This window comes from Saccoglossus kowalevskii, chromosome 21 (genome assembly GCF_978046115.1).
Source record: "Saccoglossus kowalevskii chromosome 21, keSacKowa6.1, whole genome shotgun sequence".
In the NCBI taxonomy this organism is placed as follows: domain Eukaryota; kingdom Metazoa; phylum Hemichordata; class Enteropneusta; family Harrimaniidae; genus Saccoglossus; species Saccoglossus kowalevskii.
In genome coordinates this window covers 10,216,386-10,238,927 of record NC_140661.1, presented here as the reverse complement: position 1 = coordinate 10,238,927, position 22,542 = coordinate 10,216,386, and the positions used below count along the sequence as shown (strand labels likewise).

The 22,542-nt window shown below is 36.0% G+C and overlaps 1 protein-coding gene across 1 annotated transcript in view; it reads right to left on the bottom strand.

Moving 5' to 3' along the window:
* LOC102801011 (uncharacterized) overlaps nt 1–22,542 on the bottom strand; it is a 38,524-nt gene that overhangs the window by 3,187 nt on the left and 12,795 nt on the right. The window contains exon 2 of the mRNA XM_085495435.1: nt 474–1,199. Within this exon, the coding sequence (XP_085351561.1) occupies nt 474–1,199 (726 nt within the window). The remainder of the gene's footprint in view (nt 1–473; nt 1,200–22,542) is intronic.

The window sequence follows — 22,542 nt, the reverse complement described above, 5'->3', positions numbered from 1 at the left end:
AATATGGATTTTTCTCCGTCAAAGTCTTCAATTGCTACGAAGACATTTAAGTCGACAAAATCGGTCAGAACACGGACAATGTGAAATAAGAATCAGTTTAATAACTGCCGCCAGACTAGTATGAAATTTCTTTTCACGTGCATTTTGGGCTATATATAGAATTTGATTCAAACTCTGAAACTCGCAGACATTTTTGTTCACATGGATACGTTACGATTGTAACACTATTGATAATTCGTATAGACCCCGCCAAAGAAATTCTACGATGACAATAACGGTAACCGAGAGGCGTGTTATAGTAACACGTCGAAACGCAGCAACGGTTTGAGCAAATGACATCAGCTGCAAATATGTCAAATATATATTAAATATGGCTTTTCAGTGGACTGAATTTGAAAATAAAAATTGTAAGACCCGAGGTTTAACAGAATTAACAATACATGGTTCATTTAATTTGCAACGCATCAACTTACTTCTAGCCTGGGGTATAACCATCGTTTTCAGCAGCTCTGAGTAATCGTGGTCCGCTTCTGTCGGGGAATATTCACTGAACGTCTCGTAACGTTTTTCGTCTGGGTACTCGATTCCAGCAGCTGTCATGGCTGCAAGGAGCGCAGCGTTGAAAAACCAACAATCCCGGAAAGGACGAGTACCGTCGTCTTGGTGTAATACTGCTATTCGCTTCCAATTAAAATATTGTAACACCTCCACAAACGCCTCTGCCATTTTGATGTGAGGAGGGTGAGCCCTCGTGATCATTTCGTATTCCTTTTGCGTCTTGTGTCCGAAGGTCTGGGCTTTCGCCCCCGTTGTTAATATCGGGATTTGCCAATGTGAGGCGAATCTTGCAACGGGCGCAGCGGCGTATTCACAAGCGGGTCCAAAGAATGCCTCCACACCGAGTCCCTTAATATTTCCCATGAGTTCCACAGCTCGTATCATCGAGGCATGGTTTGAACACTCGGAATCGACGTAGGCCACGGATATATTGGCATCCGTCAGTAGATTACGATCATTTCGCACTTTTTCTACCGCAATATCAATACCCGGTGCAATCATAGGTTTTACGTACGGGTACATGAGATCAATGTTTAAATTATCGGAAACGTGAAAATGCCCCGGCTCTGTAATCATTGCCCCGATTCGTATTTCGTACGAAGCGGCAACGGCATGCGCAATAAAGCTAACTAACAAACAGACTAAACAGAGTAATAACGAGAAACAGTGTGATAAAAGCCCCATTGCAGGCATCGATGCGTTCAATAGATATAATGGAAACCACACTTAGACGACACACTCACTGCAGCCAACACGATCCGTGATGTAAGCTCTATTCCAACTTTACGTCAAATATGCAAACTTCCCAATCCAATAAAAAACATCGACGGTTACACGGCATTTACATTCCATTTAGCGAATCGCTGACACAACGACCCGACTGATGCGTCGAATCATGGATGCCCAATCCACATGTGAATAGCTCTGTTATGCGCATGCGCATGCGAACTGAAACAACTAATTACTTCTGCCGTTTCAGAACTGAAAAGTACCTCGGAAGACTGGTGTGCATATTAATTCAGAACAGTTTTATCATTACCCAACAAGGCTCTCGCCATAGAAACAATCTGAAAACAAGAACCACGTAGTAGATCAGGTTAAAATATGAAAAAAAATGCTAGAAATGTTTGCTATAATTAATTCTGTAAACGCGTCTTTGAAATCTTACATCCGGGAATGTATATGTCAAATTCATATCACGGCTCGAGAAGAACGAATTTGTTATACATCGCAGTTTGCCGCCAGACGTATTGCCACCTTGAATATGTAATCAACGTAGTCGGATTAGGTAACAAGAGCTCGATCACGAACACATATTTTAGCTGTGAAATTGTTCACCGCAACTAATTTCCGCAATCATGATAGAGAAGCCATGATATTGTCTCCTTCCCGAACTGTATTTGTTATGAGCTCCAAAAACACATAGCTTGAGGAAACTGTTCATAATGAATAATACACTTGTCTTCTTCAATCTCGTTTTATAATTCAATGATGAACGATACATTAATACTGATAATAACATTTCAGATATAAACAGGATATGACGTAGAGATTCGGTCCACTTTACCCTGAAATCCTACCAAAATGCGGTTGGAAATGGAATCCAATACGGTTTATTATTCTTCGTATGTGGTGTTTTTGCTGTCACGGTATCGCTTTTCAACTCAAACGTGATAACTATTTCTATTTTTTAAGTTTGACACCTACCACATAATATAACTGTCATTTCATTGTTTCGTTACCAATTTATTGATCAACAAGACATTATTAACAATAAATAGACAATTATATTCCCTTACCAACTACAGTTATGCGCATTAGTCTGTAATATGGCGAACTGTTGGGTAATGTTTTGTCCGAATAATTATACAAAATATGCTAACACGATGTTATTGGAAGATATAAACCAATTAACCTTCAGTTACAGGCATGCACGTGTGATACTGTACGTACGGTAGCCTGAAAGTCTCTATTGATTTGCACTTGAATGTTAAAATGAATTGACATTGTATTATTCCCTGAAATGGTGACCGTATGGAAGCATTCGACACAATAATTAGTAAATCTCGTTTATTTATCGGCCACCTATTAACGATTACCGAGGCGCTCGCGCGAAAATAAAGCTTTTTCGAATCGGGTAATTTACAATGACAGACAAATAATGAGATGGAATTAAATTGAAGAGGATGAGAAAGTCCGTAGCGTGCGTTGACACAGCAGAGAAACTGACTTCATTTAAATGCACTCCGGCGTTTTATGGAACTTGGCAGTTCAGTTGCGATTGGAATCTCCAGGATACGACAAATTACTTATATACAAAGAGAGCGACAGTCACGTCAATCATACAGCCAAGGTGATATAATGGACAACACGGCGAGGCTGTCGCCGCTGAACACAGAGGCGATTTAGACTTTAAGTTGTAATCACGCCGAAATGAACAATGACAGTTGGTGCGTATTTCCTGATGCAGGTATGCCTATACACATTGAATGACAGAGAAATGCAATAAAGACGTAAACTCGTTATTTTGTTATTTCCATTGCATTCTGTAGCTATTATGCGATGCCAATTCATTTATTAAACACGCAGTTGTGTCGAATTGGTACACCATGAATCTGGCTGCGAAATCACGTGAATAACGGTAGCGTCAATTGGAAATCAACAGATCGAAGTAGGAGTTTATGTTAGACAAGCTTGTATTCTATGTGACTGGCTGACGTTAATTGCTGACTGATAAATAATAATATATAATATCGTACATATACATATCAATTTTTTTTTTAGATATCATAGAATTTAACAACAAAATATCATGCTATATATGCCGGATTGTTTCATAATTATATTTTCAATAACGTCTATAATTGGAATCTTGTTCTCATAATCCTATTAAAATAATTAGATCTCAAACTAAATAATGATGTAGTAGTATTCAAATTGTTCTCGTCGACTGTAAGTATTGTAATAATAAATGACGTTTATAGTAATGATACACGACGTAAGCGTAATACCCGATGAATATGCAATTATTACGTATATTATGGACATCTTTTTCAATTACAGCATTGTGTCGTGCACGTTATTAACAAAGCCCCTTTTAGCTTGTGTTAGTAATCGAGATCAAAAGGGGTGTTAAAAAACGATATAATTCTAACATTAGTTCAATTTACGGCATACTATAGGTTGTCATTGATATAATCGATGATCGTTACTTTTAAAAAGCGTCGGAATCTCATGCTTCTGTACCCGGGTTTCTTTGTCACGCCGCTGCATTTACTGTGATGTTAACACATCTTGTTTGACGCTGCTTATTCTATCACTCCTGTGTTCAACGCTTTACAACATACTGAATCAGAGTTGAAATGATATCGACGTATTCCGCTTATCCCTACATTTGTGGCAATACATGCAAGACTAAACATATGTTCATCTATCATGTCGACTTGAATATTTAATTATCACGCAGAGTATTTAAAATACTTATTCATTTACGCTACCGATCTATTCTCTAGAATTTAAAATGTTGCGAAAGTTATATAAATATATATATATTGTTATAATCAAATCAATCATAGTTCTGTATGTGATCAAATGTGTTTACGCCATGTTTATACTATATCACTTCTTAAAAAACGTATAACAGCAAATTTTGGAAAGTGCATATATTGAATGGAACATACTTAAATACTAGTCACAGTCAACAACGCACATTGTTACGATAACTAAAATTGCATATTTGTATGTATTTGTATGTATAAACATTAATACATCACACAGTCTGCAAGTATGAAATACTTTTAGAACATCTTTTTAGATGTTTACCAGTCATGCGCGTTTTACACAAAGGTTTTTCAAACATAAAAATGATCAATTCAAATAGGTAATACTCAGCAAACACTCATTAGATTCCTTCACTTTTCTCGGAGATTGTAGAAGTTATATATATATATATATGACCACAAAAGTCACAGAGACCATTGTTGAATTTAAGCATACTGATTAGGCTACATGAATGTAAAAAAACACAGTAATGGAAACTGAAGCAAAATCCCTATGACTGTTATGTTATCATGTTATTCTATATTTTTCAAGCAAATGTGGGGCATATCCAATTTATTATGATCATGTAACATCGATTTTTAATTAGTGCAAATTATAAGCTCTCATAAAATGTATATTTTTATATGGTTTAAAACAATTTACTATGAAATAATTAGTGTGAATTTTACACGTGAAAACCTTTAACATATTCTTAATTTTATACAAAGCAAATATTAAAGTTGTGCCGCAGCATGTCGTCATCTCCAATATTATTGTGAATTATACAGCACTCGAATCTAGATGGATTTCTTCTTCAACTGATTAATCGGTGCATTGAATCTCTGCTGCTATGTTCAATAATCTACCAGTATTTTCCTAATTTCCGGTATAACTATTCATTGTAATTCACAATGTGAACGCATCAGATATGAATGTTTCCGTCGTGGTTCGACGTATTATAGTGAAATGAAAACATACGCAGCCCCAACTGATAACATTTGTAAAGTTAACTGAACGATAACATTTTCGGTGTATTGTAAAATAAACCACTTGTGTGTGTCAAACACATATTCTCGTCACGATGTCCGCTTATTTTTTAATCTAGTATATACACCTAGTTGACAGAATTCGTGTGATAGTCATGATAAAGATAAACAAAGTCTTTTTATTCAGCGCGCCACAGTAGTTACGTAGCACGCCACAGTCGTCACACAGACTGTCACATGCGTCACGAAGCGCACTGCAGTTGCCACATTCGTCAGGCAGCGCGCGTCGTTGCGCAGCGCAGTGTTAGCACCCGTGCTCTCTTTAACTACTCGGTAATTTTTTGTAAGAGCTTAAATTGAGAAATTGCGCACTTCCGGTCAATTGGCGCCAGATAAAAAAAGGTCCGCGCGATGTTGATTTTTTCATGAACGTACCCTACGGCACTCAGCTTAGAGCGTTTTCGGCTAGATCGGCGGGGCGCGTGTAAAGAACGCTCACAGCGCAAGACGTAAGACGTGCCAGAGCAAACCCGGATGCGACGTTTCGATGGCGGCTTCATATAAAGAACATCATAAATATTGAAAAAGCGCATCTTATTTAATAGCCTTTCTGCTATGTAATATCCATTTTTATTCAATGTCATGAGACATGTTAGCTAGCAAACACTGAACGTGTTCACCCCCGCTTGGCCGTGTTCGCAAACTTGTCACTCAACTAATATATACGCATTCGCGAAATGAATGGTGTGATTTGTTATCTTTATAATAATATTCTGTCTACAAGTAAAATTGTTTTTTATCGTTGTCAAGTTAGGATTTGAGCGTTGTAATATCGGGTGATGATATGTTCTAATGAATGGTAATTGATAAATATGGCGCGGGCGTAGAATAAACTACCGTTAATAATAGTCTGTAAGTTCATGTTTAATACTGAGATGAAATTCAAATACACTATAATGAACGCTACACGGAAAGGTCCAAGAAAAAAGTGGGTCGAGTACAGCGCGTATTAAATGTAATCGACCGTGTAATTACAGTATGAACGTGTATGCCCGTTGCAACCGATAGGGGTTACCAGGCAGACATTTCCAAGTAGACATTTTTTTGCGATGAACGTGAGATTTGCAATAAAGTATAGAAGTACGAACGTCACTTCACTGGAGGCTGAGTTTGCACTGATTGCTTCAAAGCGTATAGAATCAATAATGAATCAAACAGACTGAATGGCGACTTTCGATATGACAGGACGTTCAATTGTGATTTCCGAGTCGTGTTTCAACCTTGTCTGTAAAATTCCATACACTGACGGCAGAGTGAGGAATGGTTTGAACGATCACTACTAAAACAGGTTTTGTTGGTATATCAACTATTGATTCAATGTACGATTCGTGAATTTGATACCAATGAGGGACAGCAGAATTGAGATACGTACGCCATCTTTGTTTTTCCGTCCTCATTATAGTCGTCCCCCATACGCAGTCACACGTTCGTATGCGATTAACGTGAGACAAATGTATAACTCATTGTGACCGTTTCTAAATTGATATGACTTTCCCCTGACAGTCTTTAAGATACATCGATGAGTGGTGATCTGTCTTAATCAAATGTATTACAGAGATGTTTGACGTCATCGTCGACATTTGAACTATCTGTTAATTTAATCGCACACGATTCGATAAATGTAGAAACTAGACGCATGACAATTTTAAAGGGCGGTGGCTGTTCGGGTTGTTGTGCATGCGCGGGAATTGAGTCCCAAGCGACGATAACAGCACACGTTAAAAACGCAAAGGTTCATGGGTAGACGCTTGTTTGTAAACAATGACACGCTATGGCCATCTGACGCACGCGCAGTTGACGACACCCCCGCTTTAAGTTAAATTCGAAGACTCATTATTGTTAGGCTCAATACTGTAGATAATTCATGCGGCACAATGTTCTATCAATCTGTTCTATACAATCTACACCAATCTGCGCTCGCAAATTAGCATATTCTGAAGCGAGCTTCACTTTTAGCTCGACGCAATGATCCCGGGACCCGCCGTAGGCGGCAGTATTTTCATGCGAGGTCAATTTAGGATCACCAAGTCATTCCTAAACGTGTAATTAGGACTGAGTCGAGAATCAATTTTGGGTCCCAGAAATAAACCAAAGACGCTTATTTAGGTATAATTTGCGCCGTCAAGACAAAGTTCAGGTTAATAAAATAAGATTGACGACGTTTTCCCAGTAGAAACAAGTGAAATTATTTGTTGAAAAAAGCGGAGAAAAATTGATACGCAAAAATCGTGACGTCGACTCTACGCATGCAATGCAGCGTCATGCAAATTGTCTACAGTACAAGTACACGCATCTTTTGATGACGTAGATTATTTTTTCCAACGAGCCTATGATGCCGTGCAGACATTGTACTAAAGGTAAGAGCCGTTGCCCTTTTCCACAAATTTTAATATATTCTCAAAAATTGCTTTACCTCTAAAACTCTGCACACCATGCTATGATCATTCAGTGTTTTCAACTAAGCGACTCATTACTTAGCAAAGCCGATTTTCAGGATGTATTGGCACATGATGTCATGAATCAGAGAAACTAATGACCAAAAATAAATATTGCATCGTATATAAATGATGACAGCGATTTACTAGGCCTATGGCCTGTGAACTCATATGTGTGTGATGTGCACATGCACGGTGCGACTAGTAAGAATTACCTAACCTACCGGTCCTCCACGGCCTCAGTTGTCACGATGCATCTCAATAAAATAGCATCTAAAACCAAAATAAGGCCGATGTGTGTACATACTTGTACATTAATAGTCTGGTCTATGCAGCCTGCAATAATGAAATTGCAAGAATGGCATTGGCAAAATGATGACCTCGGATGTAGGCATGAATATGATTTATAGTCTTTGCCCATTAATGTAATGTTATAGTGTCTATGAAGTATGTGATCATGATTAATCTTCATGATCTTTTGTGACCACACATTGATTATTCGGCATAGGCACCACACACTGTATAATATTGAGCAAAAAGTCATGCAAGAAATTGCATTTCATTCAACACATTGGCATGGCTGGCTGTATTCATTCTTACTTTTTCATGACCATTGTTTAGCCCACTACTATTTCTTGTAATTTAGGCGGATTTTTGACACATGCAAGAAACAGCAAGAGCTGCAATGTGTACATCAGGGGGCTTTTATCATGCTTGTGATGTTGCTATTGTAGGTAAATGGCCACAGCAGGAATGTACATAACTGTCATTTATTAGGCAGAAACTGATAGGGACCAATTCCATGTGCTCGTGTCTACATACACATGGACATCAGTGAAAATTTTGCTGTCGCCAGCTGCCATTTTTGAAATGGTGCCACCGATAAACAGTTCATGCCACTCACCTCAACCTTAAACAATGACATGTGTTGTCATTTGTTGTTAAGGCCAAATTTTATTTTTTATAGAAATGAGTTACCTTTTTCTAAAATGAACAAAAGTTGATATTAATATCATCATGTAAAAAAAAATGTTTAAAATGATTGTATTTAATACAGACTGAACATATTGGGGGAACAAATGAATCTAAAATAATAAAATCCCTGCCTAACTACCCAATATTTTTTACCCTAATACCGGAAACACCAAATTTGTTTTTCATTGGCCTCATAATGGTTTGAGATCTTTTTAACATGATCCACATAAATAATGAGAGATGAACTGAGATTCTGTACAAACAGGTCCATGCATTTACATTCTATGTTTCTGGTTTGATGTTGACTCATTTACAGCCCTGTCTTTGGTGATACCAGGATTTTACTCCTTATAGCATGTGTGCGGGCTGTCTTATGCAAACCAACAATGCTGTCTTTGCACATGGTCAATTCACTCCGGTTATATGTCAGATGACACATTACCATTGCCATGCGATAAATTCATTACTTTTACGGGTTCTATCAGTCTTATGAGATTGATATCATCAATGATATTCCTATGAAGTACAATTACATTCCATATATTCTCTTTGCACCTACTTTATTGTCTCTTCATTCTGAATGGACAGTTGGATGAACATACAATAGCCTAAAAGTAAGGAGGGTATATTTGTACAACACCCTGTAACTTTGCATGATATGGGTCTATAATACTGTCTTGTGCAATTTTGTAAACAGTTGACTACTGTTTTTGTACAGTTTATTGTTGCTGCACACAAACAACAAGATATAGTATTTTCAGCAATATGACTACTACCAAATTGGTTGTCGGTGGTGATACCTATCATTTGGGTCTTCCGTCAACACTTATGTGCTTTTGCACCACGAGTCGTTTCATGCACATCATACCAGATTTAATCATGACACTGTTGACAACACTAATTTACCTCATTATAATGTAAATGTGCATAACCTGTGTTTATTTGCAATGAGAGGATGCTTGAATGCATGGTAGTGCTTTCAGCATCCACTCACCAGTTATTTACAATGTGCCTCAAGATTTAATTATGGAAGTCCAATCATTTCCAAAGCATTATCTATTTCAACAATTTTCTTCCTGTTGAACACTCCTCTAAGCAACACCTTACTCAAATCATTCATTACGATTATATAATTCTTACCACTTACTTGTTTGTTTTTTTTAATTTTCTTCCAGGCGAGATAATTCAACCATCACCTGTATCTTCTATTGGTTAAACTTTTTACTTTATTCTTTCTTACTCGATTTTTTTTTGTAAACTTGTTGTTTATTGTTGGTGAAATAAAAAAAATAAAAACTGTTTTATTTCCTTGTTCATTACAGACAATTATTTTATTCACAATATTATTACATGGTTGTCTTTCAACTAGTCATGCTAGTGATGTCTAATAGCAACTGGCCAAATTACAATCGAGTCGTGGGTGGGTCACAGTCAAGTACAAATCTGCCATTCACTGCCAAAGAACAAATATAATCATTCTTTCCGATCAAGTACTTTATTCCCCCCCCTCTTGATTCAAATGACATAACCAAATAACTTAGGACATCACCTACTTTCTATAACACACAACATCATATTCACATAATTGTTCATACATGTATACATTGTCACAGCAAAATCAATTCCATAAATTTACCAATGGCTCAAGCAAATCATTTTTCCAAATTAACTATAGCCTCTTTTGTAAGCCATCTAATACTTTTGTCTTGTGTTGCAATTACATAACGTTAGTCCGAAAATGTCAGCCTTTATTATTTGAACACTCTGGAAAACACAATCCTAAGGTTACTATTATATTGTGCTGGTCCCGTTAACTCTGGGTTTACAAAGATTTGTTTCTGAGCGTGACCTACATTGCCAATTTATGGGTCGTTGATTGAGGTTTGGATAATGGTGGCGCTTATTTTGTTTATTCTGTTACAACATCGCAATCAATATACTAGTATGTTGCAACACGGCACTAGTATCTTATAACATACAAGTCACGTGTCTTGTGAGTACATTGCATTAACTGTTAGCAGATTTAAATTAGAACGGAGATCATTATGTATATGTTGTGATACTTCCTTATCCCACTTCTCATACTTCTACTGTTACACTTTATGAATGATGTTTGCTCGACGGATTTAGTGTAGTAATGTGCGCCGTTTAACCGCTTATATACTAGTTCTTCTTTATATGCGTGGTTTGTGGCAAACCACAATAATAAGTCACCACACATTAAATCTTAACGGAAACAGCGTGGGGTCAAATGTATATATAGTCGTGCATTCGATCAACGACAGACTGCACATTTAGTTAAGTGATTTTTTCAACACGTGCAGGAAATGAACTTCCATTTAAGTTCGTTCTATTATGAATGTCAATATCGTCAGGTCACGGGGAGTTTAAAAGCAAATCTCCCGTCGCGATGTCACAAAACTGTGTCACGATTTCGCAGTATAAGCTAGGGTAAGATAATCGTTACGTAATATATTGATACACAATTGATTATTGGTGTATATGGTACGACTTTGCACTGTTTTGATTTTGTTTCGCACATTTTAACACAATCCTTTTTTTTTATTAAGATCAAAAACAAATGTACAAACCTCGTACGTACAAACTTCGTAGGATATTTCCTCCGGAAAAACACAATTCATTTATGACAGCCATAAATCCATTCAATCATGGATTATTGTTAGCTTTCCTAAATATTCGCATTCATCTTTCCACCAAAACAAGGGGTACTTCGTCTTACAACGATAATATCAAAAGCCACGAGATCGACACCCGGGTCGAACTGACGCGGGCATTCTGGATGCTGTGAATAGTTTTGCATAATATGATTCAGCACAATCTATTAGGAAACGATATTGATCTCTTTGATTATCGATGAATAGTGGTTTGGATTACGTATATCGATTGCCAAACGTGAAGTTACAAATGTGTTAAATTACCACAGAGGGCGCCACTTAACATTATTTTGTTCCAGTGGTCTTGAGATCTTAGGATTCTTCGCACGCACATGCATACTTGTTTTCCCGACGGAGCGTTTATGAACGCTACTTCAATTGCTGCATGATGAATTTAAATTACCCACTCAAGGCTGTGACAGGTTGCGATTTCTGGCTAAAGTGTATCTGTCTGTGGTATGTTAATATTTGTCAATTAGTTGCCATTTCTTAAATTAACTAAGAAATTATATCGTATAACGTGAGACTAACATAACGCGTTAGCGCCCTCGTGCGGTATCATCAGCATGACATCCTTCCACATCTGTTATATTGCCGAACGTGGTTTTCTATTATCTGGCAAACTTTTGTCTATTTTGCACATGTTTTTTTTTTTTGTTTTTGTCTAGGCACAATGTCAAATTATAGTACGTGTCAATTATTCGTTTCAAGTATGAGTGCAATAAATGAATTCTTTTCCGCTGAGCCGTAAAGTTCTTCTTCACGTACTCGGAAAGGTTTAAAAGTTATGTAGTGACTGGGTTTATTTTTTTTATATTAAGATTAATTAATAGCACGGTAACAATATTTAACGTTCAACATTTAACATTAGTTATTTCAATACATGCATTAAAGGTTGTTTTTAAATCGACAAAACATGGTCTGAAAAAGAAAACAAACACTTCCCCTATTCCACCGTATTTGGCGCACTTTACCAAGATGCAAAATCGCAAAAAACAAATATGCAAAACTTGTTTTTCTCTGGCTTAAAGAAGAACTTTGAGCATGCGCAAACAGACACATACATAATATGTATAACAGCCGGCAATGGCCGAATACAATACGGTCAAGCCCAGAGAGCACAAAATGGACGTACATAAAAAGTGATCAATGGAAGTCTCAACAAAACATAATCAAAATTTGTAGTCTGATTGAATGTTCTGAAAAAAGACGTAATTATAGTATTTTTGAAAGCTTAACCGTCGCCACATCAACAGATTTTGAGTGCGAGATATTTAATACATCTGAACAAGTTCTGTATAAAAAAAAGGACACTCAATTTTATTTTGCAATATGTGATCTCCCTCTAGTGGCAGTAAAATGCGATTCCCCGCCATCGACGTAGTGGGGTGTTTTTTGTCATTGACAGGTTTAAGGTATTCTGGATATTAAATGTACGATTTCTGTAAGTATTACATGAAAATGTAATTTATCCACACTTTTCGAAATCAGTATCGCCCACCAATTTATGAGATGTCGCCTCATTCTTGTTTAAGAGCGCTATTACATACATGAAAAAATGGCAGTCGTCGGCACTTACGTGAAATGAATTTATTTTGTCCTGCAGTTTTGTGAAAGATTTTTCAAAAGTGAAAGTTCACAGCGTCGGTACTATATTCATATTTTCGATTGATTTTATTTCACTAACACCTGATAACTTATATCTGCCAATTTTGTGCCAAAGACTGTTTGGCAGCGTGTATTGAGCTATTGTTCATTTGTGATACAACTGACAACCTTTATTTATTATTATTATCAGTCATGGATTTGTTGGCATATTATTCTACGGGGTGAAAATGATTGATATACTACTATGTGTTTAATGAACTGAAGATGTATTTGTATTTCTAAAATGGGTTTCTTTTTTTTCAATCTCGATTCTTCACTAGTTGGTTCTTGTAAGAATTAGAAACCATAGAGGGGACCTGTTGAGGTTCAGGTAATAAGGATCTTAAAACACGGCATCGAAGCGGTTTAACAGAATACTTGTATTTGTATAAATATTACGTTAATTCTGTGTTTACATCTAAATATGTTCTAATATAAAAAAAAGCATGGCTATGGATCTGGCGTCGAGATAACGAGTGATTAATGGGGAAAAGCAACACCCGTGTGTACACCGATAAGAGGATATGTGTGATATCATAAAAGCTAATGTATTATTCATGTTACTTGAGTTAGCAGAAAGGAAACGGTGTATAATACAGCCCTTGAATAGAAATAAATACTGTGTTTTTACTGTGGTATAAATACACTGCATACAACGCATAAATGACGATTTACTCAATGTATAAGTACCCTCCACAAATGTAAAGTAGGGCCTGTTATCTGGCTGGTGATATCGTTATTTATAAATGTTTCAACGTATTAGGAATCCAATTGAGAAACACTGAAAGAATCTGAAAACAAGTATAGATAGATAGAGCACGTAAAATGTAAAACATGTAAAACCGTATTTTTGGAATGACTATAGTGACGTAGTGCACGGCGCAATGTCGCATTCGTGAATTCAAATCTCGCGTGTTGCGTGATTATATATGTTCGTATTGTAATGTAATGTTTTTGTTTTTTTAAGTGATTTGTGTATGATACATGCTCCCGTGAAAAATTGCACGTTGTTAAATAAAGACCAGCATCTTGCACAACAAAGCTAAGAAGAACGACTATTGTTATTAAAAAATTCCCGATTTTCTATGATTATACGCGATAACGTATTTGTGTGACATTTGAGCAGAATCTAAGCTCCCGTTTTTTAGTGGTTCTTTTTTTTTATTCATAGTGTTTTATATATAATACTCAGATTTTGACAATTTATTTTATTCAATATTGTTTCCAAATATTCTTTCGAAAAAAAAATAAATTTAATAAAAGCAACTTGTTTGCAAATCAGAATATTATCTTTATTGAATAGAACAATCTCTTCATAATGAGACATATTTAATTATTATTTTACATTCATGTGTGTATATTTCCATAAACTAATAAAATTGGGTTCAAAGGAAAGTTCAGAACTGACATTAGCTTGTAAAACCCGAGCATTGGATCATTTATTCGTGAATTGGAAACGGGTTTAATACCAACTAGGGATTAACAATTCCTGTTAACCTTGGCGTTGTATTAAAAAATAAACCACAAATACGTTGAACGCTGATTTTTGACTCGTTAAGCATGGATTTATAATTGAAACACGAACGTACATTTGATGGATAGAAGCTGCTGTCTCCTCATTAAAATACAAATATAATTTTGTATATTTATTTAATGAGCGTGAAAAGATTGAATCGTTAATGAATTGAATTTTTTTAGAGTCGAGCAAACTACTGCCGGGAACCTGATATCGTGTAAATTAAATGCACGCTGTATGTCCAAGGACACACGTGTAATACGCAATCTATAAATACTGTCTTTGACTTTTGACGTGGTTTACAGCGTGCCTAACAATGGATATAAAGCCACACCCTTGACACACGTGCATGAGTATTTCTACAGCTAGCGCGTATATTAAACGGCCACGCAATTCTGACATCGGTAGTATGCATCCTTATAATACATTGTTCGACGATTAAAATGTTTTTTGTAAATTGATGTGTCTTTTGAATAATGACGTAAATGTATTCAAAATCACAGAGGGCGCCACTTAACATTATTTTGTTCCAGTGGTCTTAGGATTCTTCGCACGCACATGCATACTTGTTTTCCCGACGGAGCGTTTATGAACGCTACTTCAATTGCTGCATGATGAATTTAAAATACCCACTCAAGGCTGTGACAGGTTGCGATTTCTGGCTAAAGTGTATCTGTCTGTGGTATGTTAATATTTGTCAATTAGTTGCCATTTCTTAAATTAACTAAGAAATTATATCGTATAACGTGAGACTAACATAACGCGTTAGCGCTCTCATGCGGTATCATCAGCATGACATCCTTCCACATCTGTTATCTTGCTGAACGTGGTTTTCTATTATCTGGCAAAACTTTTGTCTATTTTGCACATGTTTTTTTTGTTTTTGTCTAGGCACAATGTCAAATTATAGTACGTGTCAATTATTCGTTTCAAGTATGAGTGCAATAAATGAATTCTTTTCCGCTGAGCCGTAAAGTTCTTCTTCACGTACTCGGAAAGGTTTAAAAGTTATGTAGTGACTGGGTTTATTTTTTTTTTATATTAAGATTAATTAATAGCACGGTAACAATATTTAACGTTCAACATTTAACATTAGATATTTCAATACATGCATTAAAGGTTGTTTTTAAATCGACAAAACATGGTCTGAAAAATAAAACAAACACTTCCCCTATTCCACCGTATTTGGCGCACTTTACCAAGCTGCAAAATCGCAAAAAACAAATATGCAAAACTTGTTTTTCTCTGGCTTAAAGAACTTTGAGCATGCGCAAACAGACACATACATAATATGTATAACAGCCGGCAATGGCCGAATACAATACGGTCAAGCCCAGAGAGCACAAAATGGACGTACATAAAAAGTGATCAATGGAAGTCTCAACAAAACATAATCAAAATTTGTAGTCTGATTGAATGTTCTGAAAAAAGACGTAATTATAGTATTTTTGAAAGCTTAACCGTCGCCACATCAACATATTTTGAGTGCGAGATATTTAATACATCTGAACAAGTTCTGTATAAAAAAAAAGGACACTCAATTTTATTTTGCAATACGTTATCTCCCTCTAGTGGCAGTAAAATGCGATTCCCCGCCATCGACGTAGTGGGGTGTTTTTTGTCATTGACAGGATTAAGGTATTCTGGATATTTGTCACAAGGCTTGTTTTCAGTTAATTAATAATGGTAGCCAAATGAGGACCAAAAGACCTTGCCTTGTGTTGTGGGTTCTTTACCCATTATTGGGGTGACCAGGTTTGGAAATGTACACGAATTCGACACACACGCTTGCAATAACACGAAGATGTATAAACTTTCAACTCAATATTTAATAACACAACTATAAATAAAGGGGGAATAATACAAAGCGGGCATATACGGAACAACTGATACATATACACGCGGCTTCAAGCTCCAGTCACGAGTGACAAGTGACTGGAGTATGTGGAGCCAAAAGTAAGAAAAATATGTAAAATTTAACAAAACTATTTGGTGTTTCAACTAAGTGAACCGTTCATACCACAGTTGGCAAAAGTATGAAACCCAACAAAGCATTGAACAAAATAACACACTACGACTCTAAAATAATTTTAAAATAATCATTATGCATACCATGTCGACAGTACAGTTCATGTGGAAGCGTTGACCTGCTGTGCACGCTGTCGAAGTGGAGATGGACACGCCCTATTCCAGCTGGCAACGGAGCATTGAACCGGTTACACTCGACATGGATGTACTAAGAACCAAAGGCTTCTTGGCAATGTGGTTTAATAGTAATGCGTCAGTTCCTAGGAAATGTACTCAGCTCGCAGAACCATTGGTGACACCCACTATAGAAGACTGCATCCATGGCGATTTCTTAAAAAAGGATAATAGAGCCGGGTCTTCCGACGCACGAATGATGTGCATACTCAGCAACTGCGTGGCAGGAAAGACGTTGACAATAGATTTTCCATTCATTAAATACCATGCATGAATTAGCATAACAGACAATTAGCATGTAGATCCTTTTCAGTAAGCAATTAGTTGGTTCGTTGACATTGGTGGCGTTCTTACTACTCCACTTAAAATTAGCAGACGTACGCGCATTTCACCTTGAGTGGGGAATCGACGTCCCACGTACTCAAGACAATTCGTTGCTGGGATTATTCTGCCCAGGTTATATTTATCATTGCGAATGTGCATGCTCCATGGAATTAATTTTATAATAATTACATTACTATGATCTGAAATTACATATGTATTTTGGAACTTTGTGACAATATTAAATGTACGATTTCTGTAAGTATTACATGAAAATGTAATTTATCCACACTTTTCGAAATCAGTATCGCCCACCAATTTATGAGATGTCGCCTCATTCTTGTTTAAGAGCGCTATTACATACATGAAAAAATGGCAGTCGTCGGCACTTACGTGAAATGAATTTATTTTGTCTTGCAGTTTTGTGAAAGATTTTTCAAAAGTGAAAGTTCACAGCGTCGGTACTATATTCATATTTTCGATTGATTTTATTTCACTAACACCTGATAACTTATATCTGCCAATTTTGTGCCAAAGACTGTGTTTGGCAGCGTGTATTGAGCTATTGTTCATTTGTGATACAACTGACAACCTTTATTTATTATTATTATCAGTCATGGATTTGTTGGCATATTATTCTACGGGGTGAAAATGATTGATATACTACTATGTGTTTAATGAATTGAAGATGTATTTGTATTTCTAAAATGGGTTTCTTTTTTTTCAATCTCGATTCTTCACTAGTTGGTTCTTGTAAGAATTAGAAACCATAGAGGGGACCTGTTGAGGTTCAGGTAATAAGGATCTTAAAACACGGCATCGAAGCGGTTTAACAGAATACTTGTATTTGTATAAATATTACGTTAATTCTGTGTTTACATCTAAATATGTTCTAATATAAAAGTGCATGGCTATGGATCTGGCGTCGAGATAACGAGTGATTAATGGGGGAAAGCAACACCCGTGTGTACCCTGATAAGAGGATATGTGTGACATCATTATAGCTAATGTTTTATTCATGTTACTTTGGTTAGCAGAAAGGAAACGGTGTATAATACAGCCCTTGAATAGAAATAAATACTGTGTTTCTACCTTCGACAGGGTACATCATTGCTCATTGTTTTACAAATTATCGAAGACCGGTCTCAAAGGCAAATTATTTAATTCCTTATATTCAATGTACCAGCATGTAAAGGCAGCAGTGAAAACTCCCTGGGGGGTAACTAACTACTTTAATATTAGTATGGGTTTGCAACAGGGCTCTGTGATTTCACCTCTTTTATTTTGTTTCTACATTAATGATCTTCATGGGGCTTTTCAACGAGGTCATGAAAGTGTAGTTTACCTGTGTGCTTTGAAATTGTGTTACCTATTGTATGCAGATGACCTGGCTCTGTTTAGTAGTACACCCATTCGTTTACAACGATTATTGAATAATTTGGCAGACTATTGTTCAAAGTGGAGAATTACAGTGAACCTTAAGAAAACTAAAATTATTGTTTTTCGGAAAGGGGGTCGTTTAAAAAAACAGTGAAAAATGGTTTTGGAAGGGTAAAAGCATTGAAACTGTTTCAAAATATAATTATTTGGGGGTTATACTTTCCAGTTCTGGAAAGTGGTACCAGGCACAAAAATATGTTTCTCAACAGGCCAGTAAAGCACTTTTTTGTTTGGAAAAAAAGATACAGAATTTGGGTGGTGTGCCGCCTGATGTTGCTTTTCGTATATTTGATTGTAAAATCCTCCCAATTCTCCTCTACGGTAGTGCTATTTGGGGCACTCATTCTGATATTAATGATGTGGAGAGAGTACACAATAAATTTTGCAAATTTTTACTAAGTGTTAGTTTGGTTGCCACTAATTCCGCTGTTAGGGGAGAGTTGGGTCGGCATTATCTTAGAGTGTATGTAAATGTTGAAATTATTCGTTTTTGGTTAAAACTAATACGTGATGTTTCTCCACATATTTTAAAAGAATCGTATAAATTTCAACTTAATATGGCAGGAGCAGGTGCTATTTGCTGGGCTTTGACAGTTAAAAATCTTCTCTATAAATATGGTTTTGGACATATTTGGATTGACCAATATGTAAGTAACTCTATTGCATTCCTGGAACTATTTAAACAGAGGTGCTTTGATATTTCCAGACAAGATTGGAGCTCTGAAATTAATAGAAGTCTCAAACTAGTAACTTATTGCAAGGTGAAACATGAATTAACATGTGAGAAATATCTTACAAATATTGGTCAGTCTTATGCAATATATAGAAATGCTTTATGTAGATTAAGGATCTCGTCCCATGTACTACAAATTGAAAAGGGTAGGGCCAGTGGTACTCCACGTAACCAGAGGTTGTGTCCTTTTGGCTGTAATGTAATTGAGGACGAATACCACTTTACATTAGTTTGTCCCAAATATAGCTCCCTAAGGTTGAAGTTTATTGCACAGTATTACTTCTCCCCACCTACAGAGATAAAGTTTATTTCATTATTTCAGAATCAAACCCCGTATATACAATTAAACCTTGGTAAATTTATATTTTATAGTTTTCAAGTACGTCAGCTTATGCTTGAAGAGAACACTTAATTATGCAAATGTTATGTATTATGATTTTATATTTGTTTTTCTTTACTTGTTTCTGCGACCATTCCAATCTAATTTATTATGTATTTATTTGTATCTGTACATAAGGCCAATGGCCACAGTACGAAATAAAGATATATATATAGATACTGTGGTATAAATACACTGCATACAACACATAAATGACGATTTACTCAATGTATAAGTACCCTCCACAAATGTAAAGTAGGGCCTGTTATCTGGCTGAGGATGTCGTTATTTATAAATGTTTCAACGGTATTAGGAATCAAATTGAGAAACACTGAAAGAATCTGAAAACAAATATAGATAGAGCACGTAAAATGTAAAACATGTAAAACCGTATTTTTGGAATGACTATAGTGACGTAGTGCACGGCGCAATGTCGCAGTCGTGAATTCAAATCTCGCGTGTTGCGTGATTATATATGTTCGTATTGTAATGTAATGTTGTTGTTTTTTAAGTGATTTGTGTATGATACATGCTCCCGTGAAAAATTGCACGTTGTTAAATAAAGACCAGCATCTTGCACAACAAAGCTAAGAAGAACGACTATTGTTATTAAAAAATTCCCGATTTTCTATGATTATACGCGATAACGTATTTGTGTGACATTTGAGCAGAATCTAAGCTCCCGTTTTTTAGTGGTTCTTTTTTTTTATTCATAGTGTTTTATATATAATACTCAGATTTTGACAATTTATTTTATTCAATATTGTTTCCAAATATTCTTTCGAAAAAAAATTAAATTTAATAAAAGCAACTTGTTTGCAAATCAGAATATTATCTTTATTGAATAGAACAATCTCTTCATAATGAGACATATTTAATTATTATTTTACATTCATGTATGTATATTTCCATAAACTAATAAAATTGGGTTCAAAGGAAAGTTCAGAACTGACATTAGCTTGTAAAACCCGAGCATTGGATCATTTATTCGTGAATTGGAAACGGGTTTAATACCAACTAGGGATTAACAATTCCTGTTAACCTTGGCGTTGTATTAAAAAATAAACCACAAATACGTTGAACGCTGATTTTTGACTCGTTAAGCATGGATTTATAATTGAAACACGAACGTACATTTGATGGATAGAAGCTGCTGTCTCCTCATTAAAATACAAATATAATTTTGTATATTTATTTAATGAGCGTGAAAAGATTGAATCGTTAATGAATTGAATTTTTTTAGAGTCGAGCAAACTACTGCCGGGGACCTAATAGCGTGTAAATTAAATGCACGATGCGTGTCTAAGGACGCACGTGTAATACGCAATCTATAAATACTGTCTTTGACTCTTGACGTGGTTTACAGCGTGCTTAACAATGGATATAAAGCCACACCCTTGACACACGTGCATGAGTATTTCTACAGAAAGCGCGTATATTAAACGGCCACGCAATTCTGACATCGGTAGTATGCATCCTTATAATACATTACACGATTAAAATGTTTTTGTTTTTTTTGTGTTTTTTTTTTGTAAATTGATATGTCTTTTGAATAATGACGTAAATGTATTCAAAATGTAATAGGTGACGGCTTGTAATGGTCAGCTTTTGGAAGGTGCCGACCATCCAACCCCACCCAACACTCAATTTAATGTATCATTGTAAAAATAGTTCCAATCAACGGCATTGTCATGGTATATAAACGTGAGACATGTACTGACGACACCAATTATTTACCAAGCGTCGTATACTTATTAAAATCACACCTTGTAACAAACCCAATGTCAATCGAATACTTCATTTAAAAAACGATATAACGCTTTGTAGGTCTGTTATTAAAAAATCATTTTCAAGGTCTCATATCATTGTATAAATAATTACATCCGGGCTCCCGCCCTCAACACTCAACTGAATCAATATCCATATATTGCGAGTTTGATGCTAAATTTATTTCTAAATAAATTTTCAACAGGAACAGGAGAAACTTTCTTATTTACATTTTTGCCGCAGCTACCTTGTGTATATCCCCACTACAACCTCTAGTGTAATGTAATCGTACGTATTTTTACTGTATATAAAGGGGTAATTGTTCTCTGCAAAATCTTTGGTTTAATAATTTGTAATGTTTAACGAATTCATGTTAGCAAATAACATTTTGGTGGTCATATTCCATCTATGTGGAAAATGAACACGAAAAGTCCACTGGATGAACATCGTTGAAAATGTCTACTAAACTGTTTAGTGACTTACGTCGTTCATGAGACGAGTGGTGTTTTTCACTGGCATCCGAGGTGCCAACCAGACAACGTGATCAATCGAATCAGAAACGTTACATGCAACAATTAATAGTCTCCAATTATCTTCTGAACTGCCAAAAACGTATGCGCACACATTATAACAAATACAGCACAGAACGAATACTGGGCAAACTTGAAGAAAGAGCAAGTTTAACTCAAACAGTTCGCTAATCTTAGTGCTGTGTGTGTGGGTGTCTGTGTGTCGATACAATGTATTGAATGTATCATGCTTTACATAGACATCCAATGTCTTTGCAACTGCAATGAACAAAAACGGCAAGATGGTTGTGATGGTCAATGACATCGATTTGCATGGCGCTTTAATTGTTTCGAAAAGAGATGATTGTTCTCCTTATCTCGTAAAATCTTTTTGAAGAAAATGATTAGGTTACTACTGATTATGAATCAAGAACGCACTAATTGTAGGAATGTTTCTGTTTAATACATGTCATTCATTCTGTTTCTGGCCGAGTTTTATCAAACGTATTTTTAAGATCAGAAATGTAAACGATTTATCGACGCGCTGTCTTTTATTTTATTACACGTTAATTAAGAGCTCGTTAGTGAATTCCACAGTGTATATTTCATGATCGACACTTCGTCAATTCCCGCGAAGTTTATTCACCGTCGTTTGTATATCGTGGTGAACACCCAGGTGTAAAATGAGGTCAATTCCATGACCTCATTCGCAGTACGACGCTGAACCTATGTTTTCATTGGATATACCACATGTGATTTTACAAACCTGAGTTAATTACTGTGTTGGCTTGTTATAATG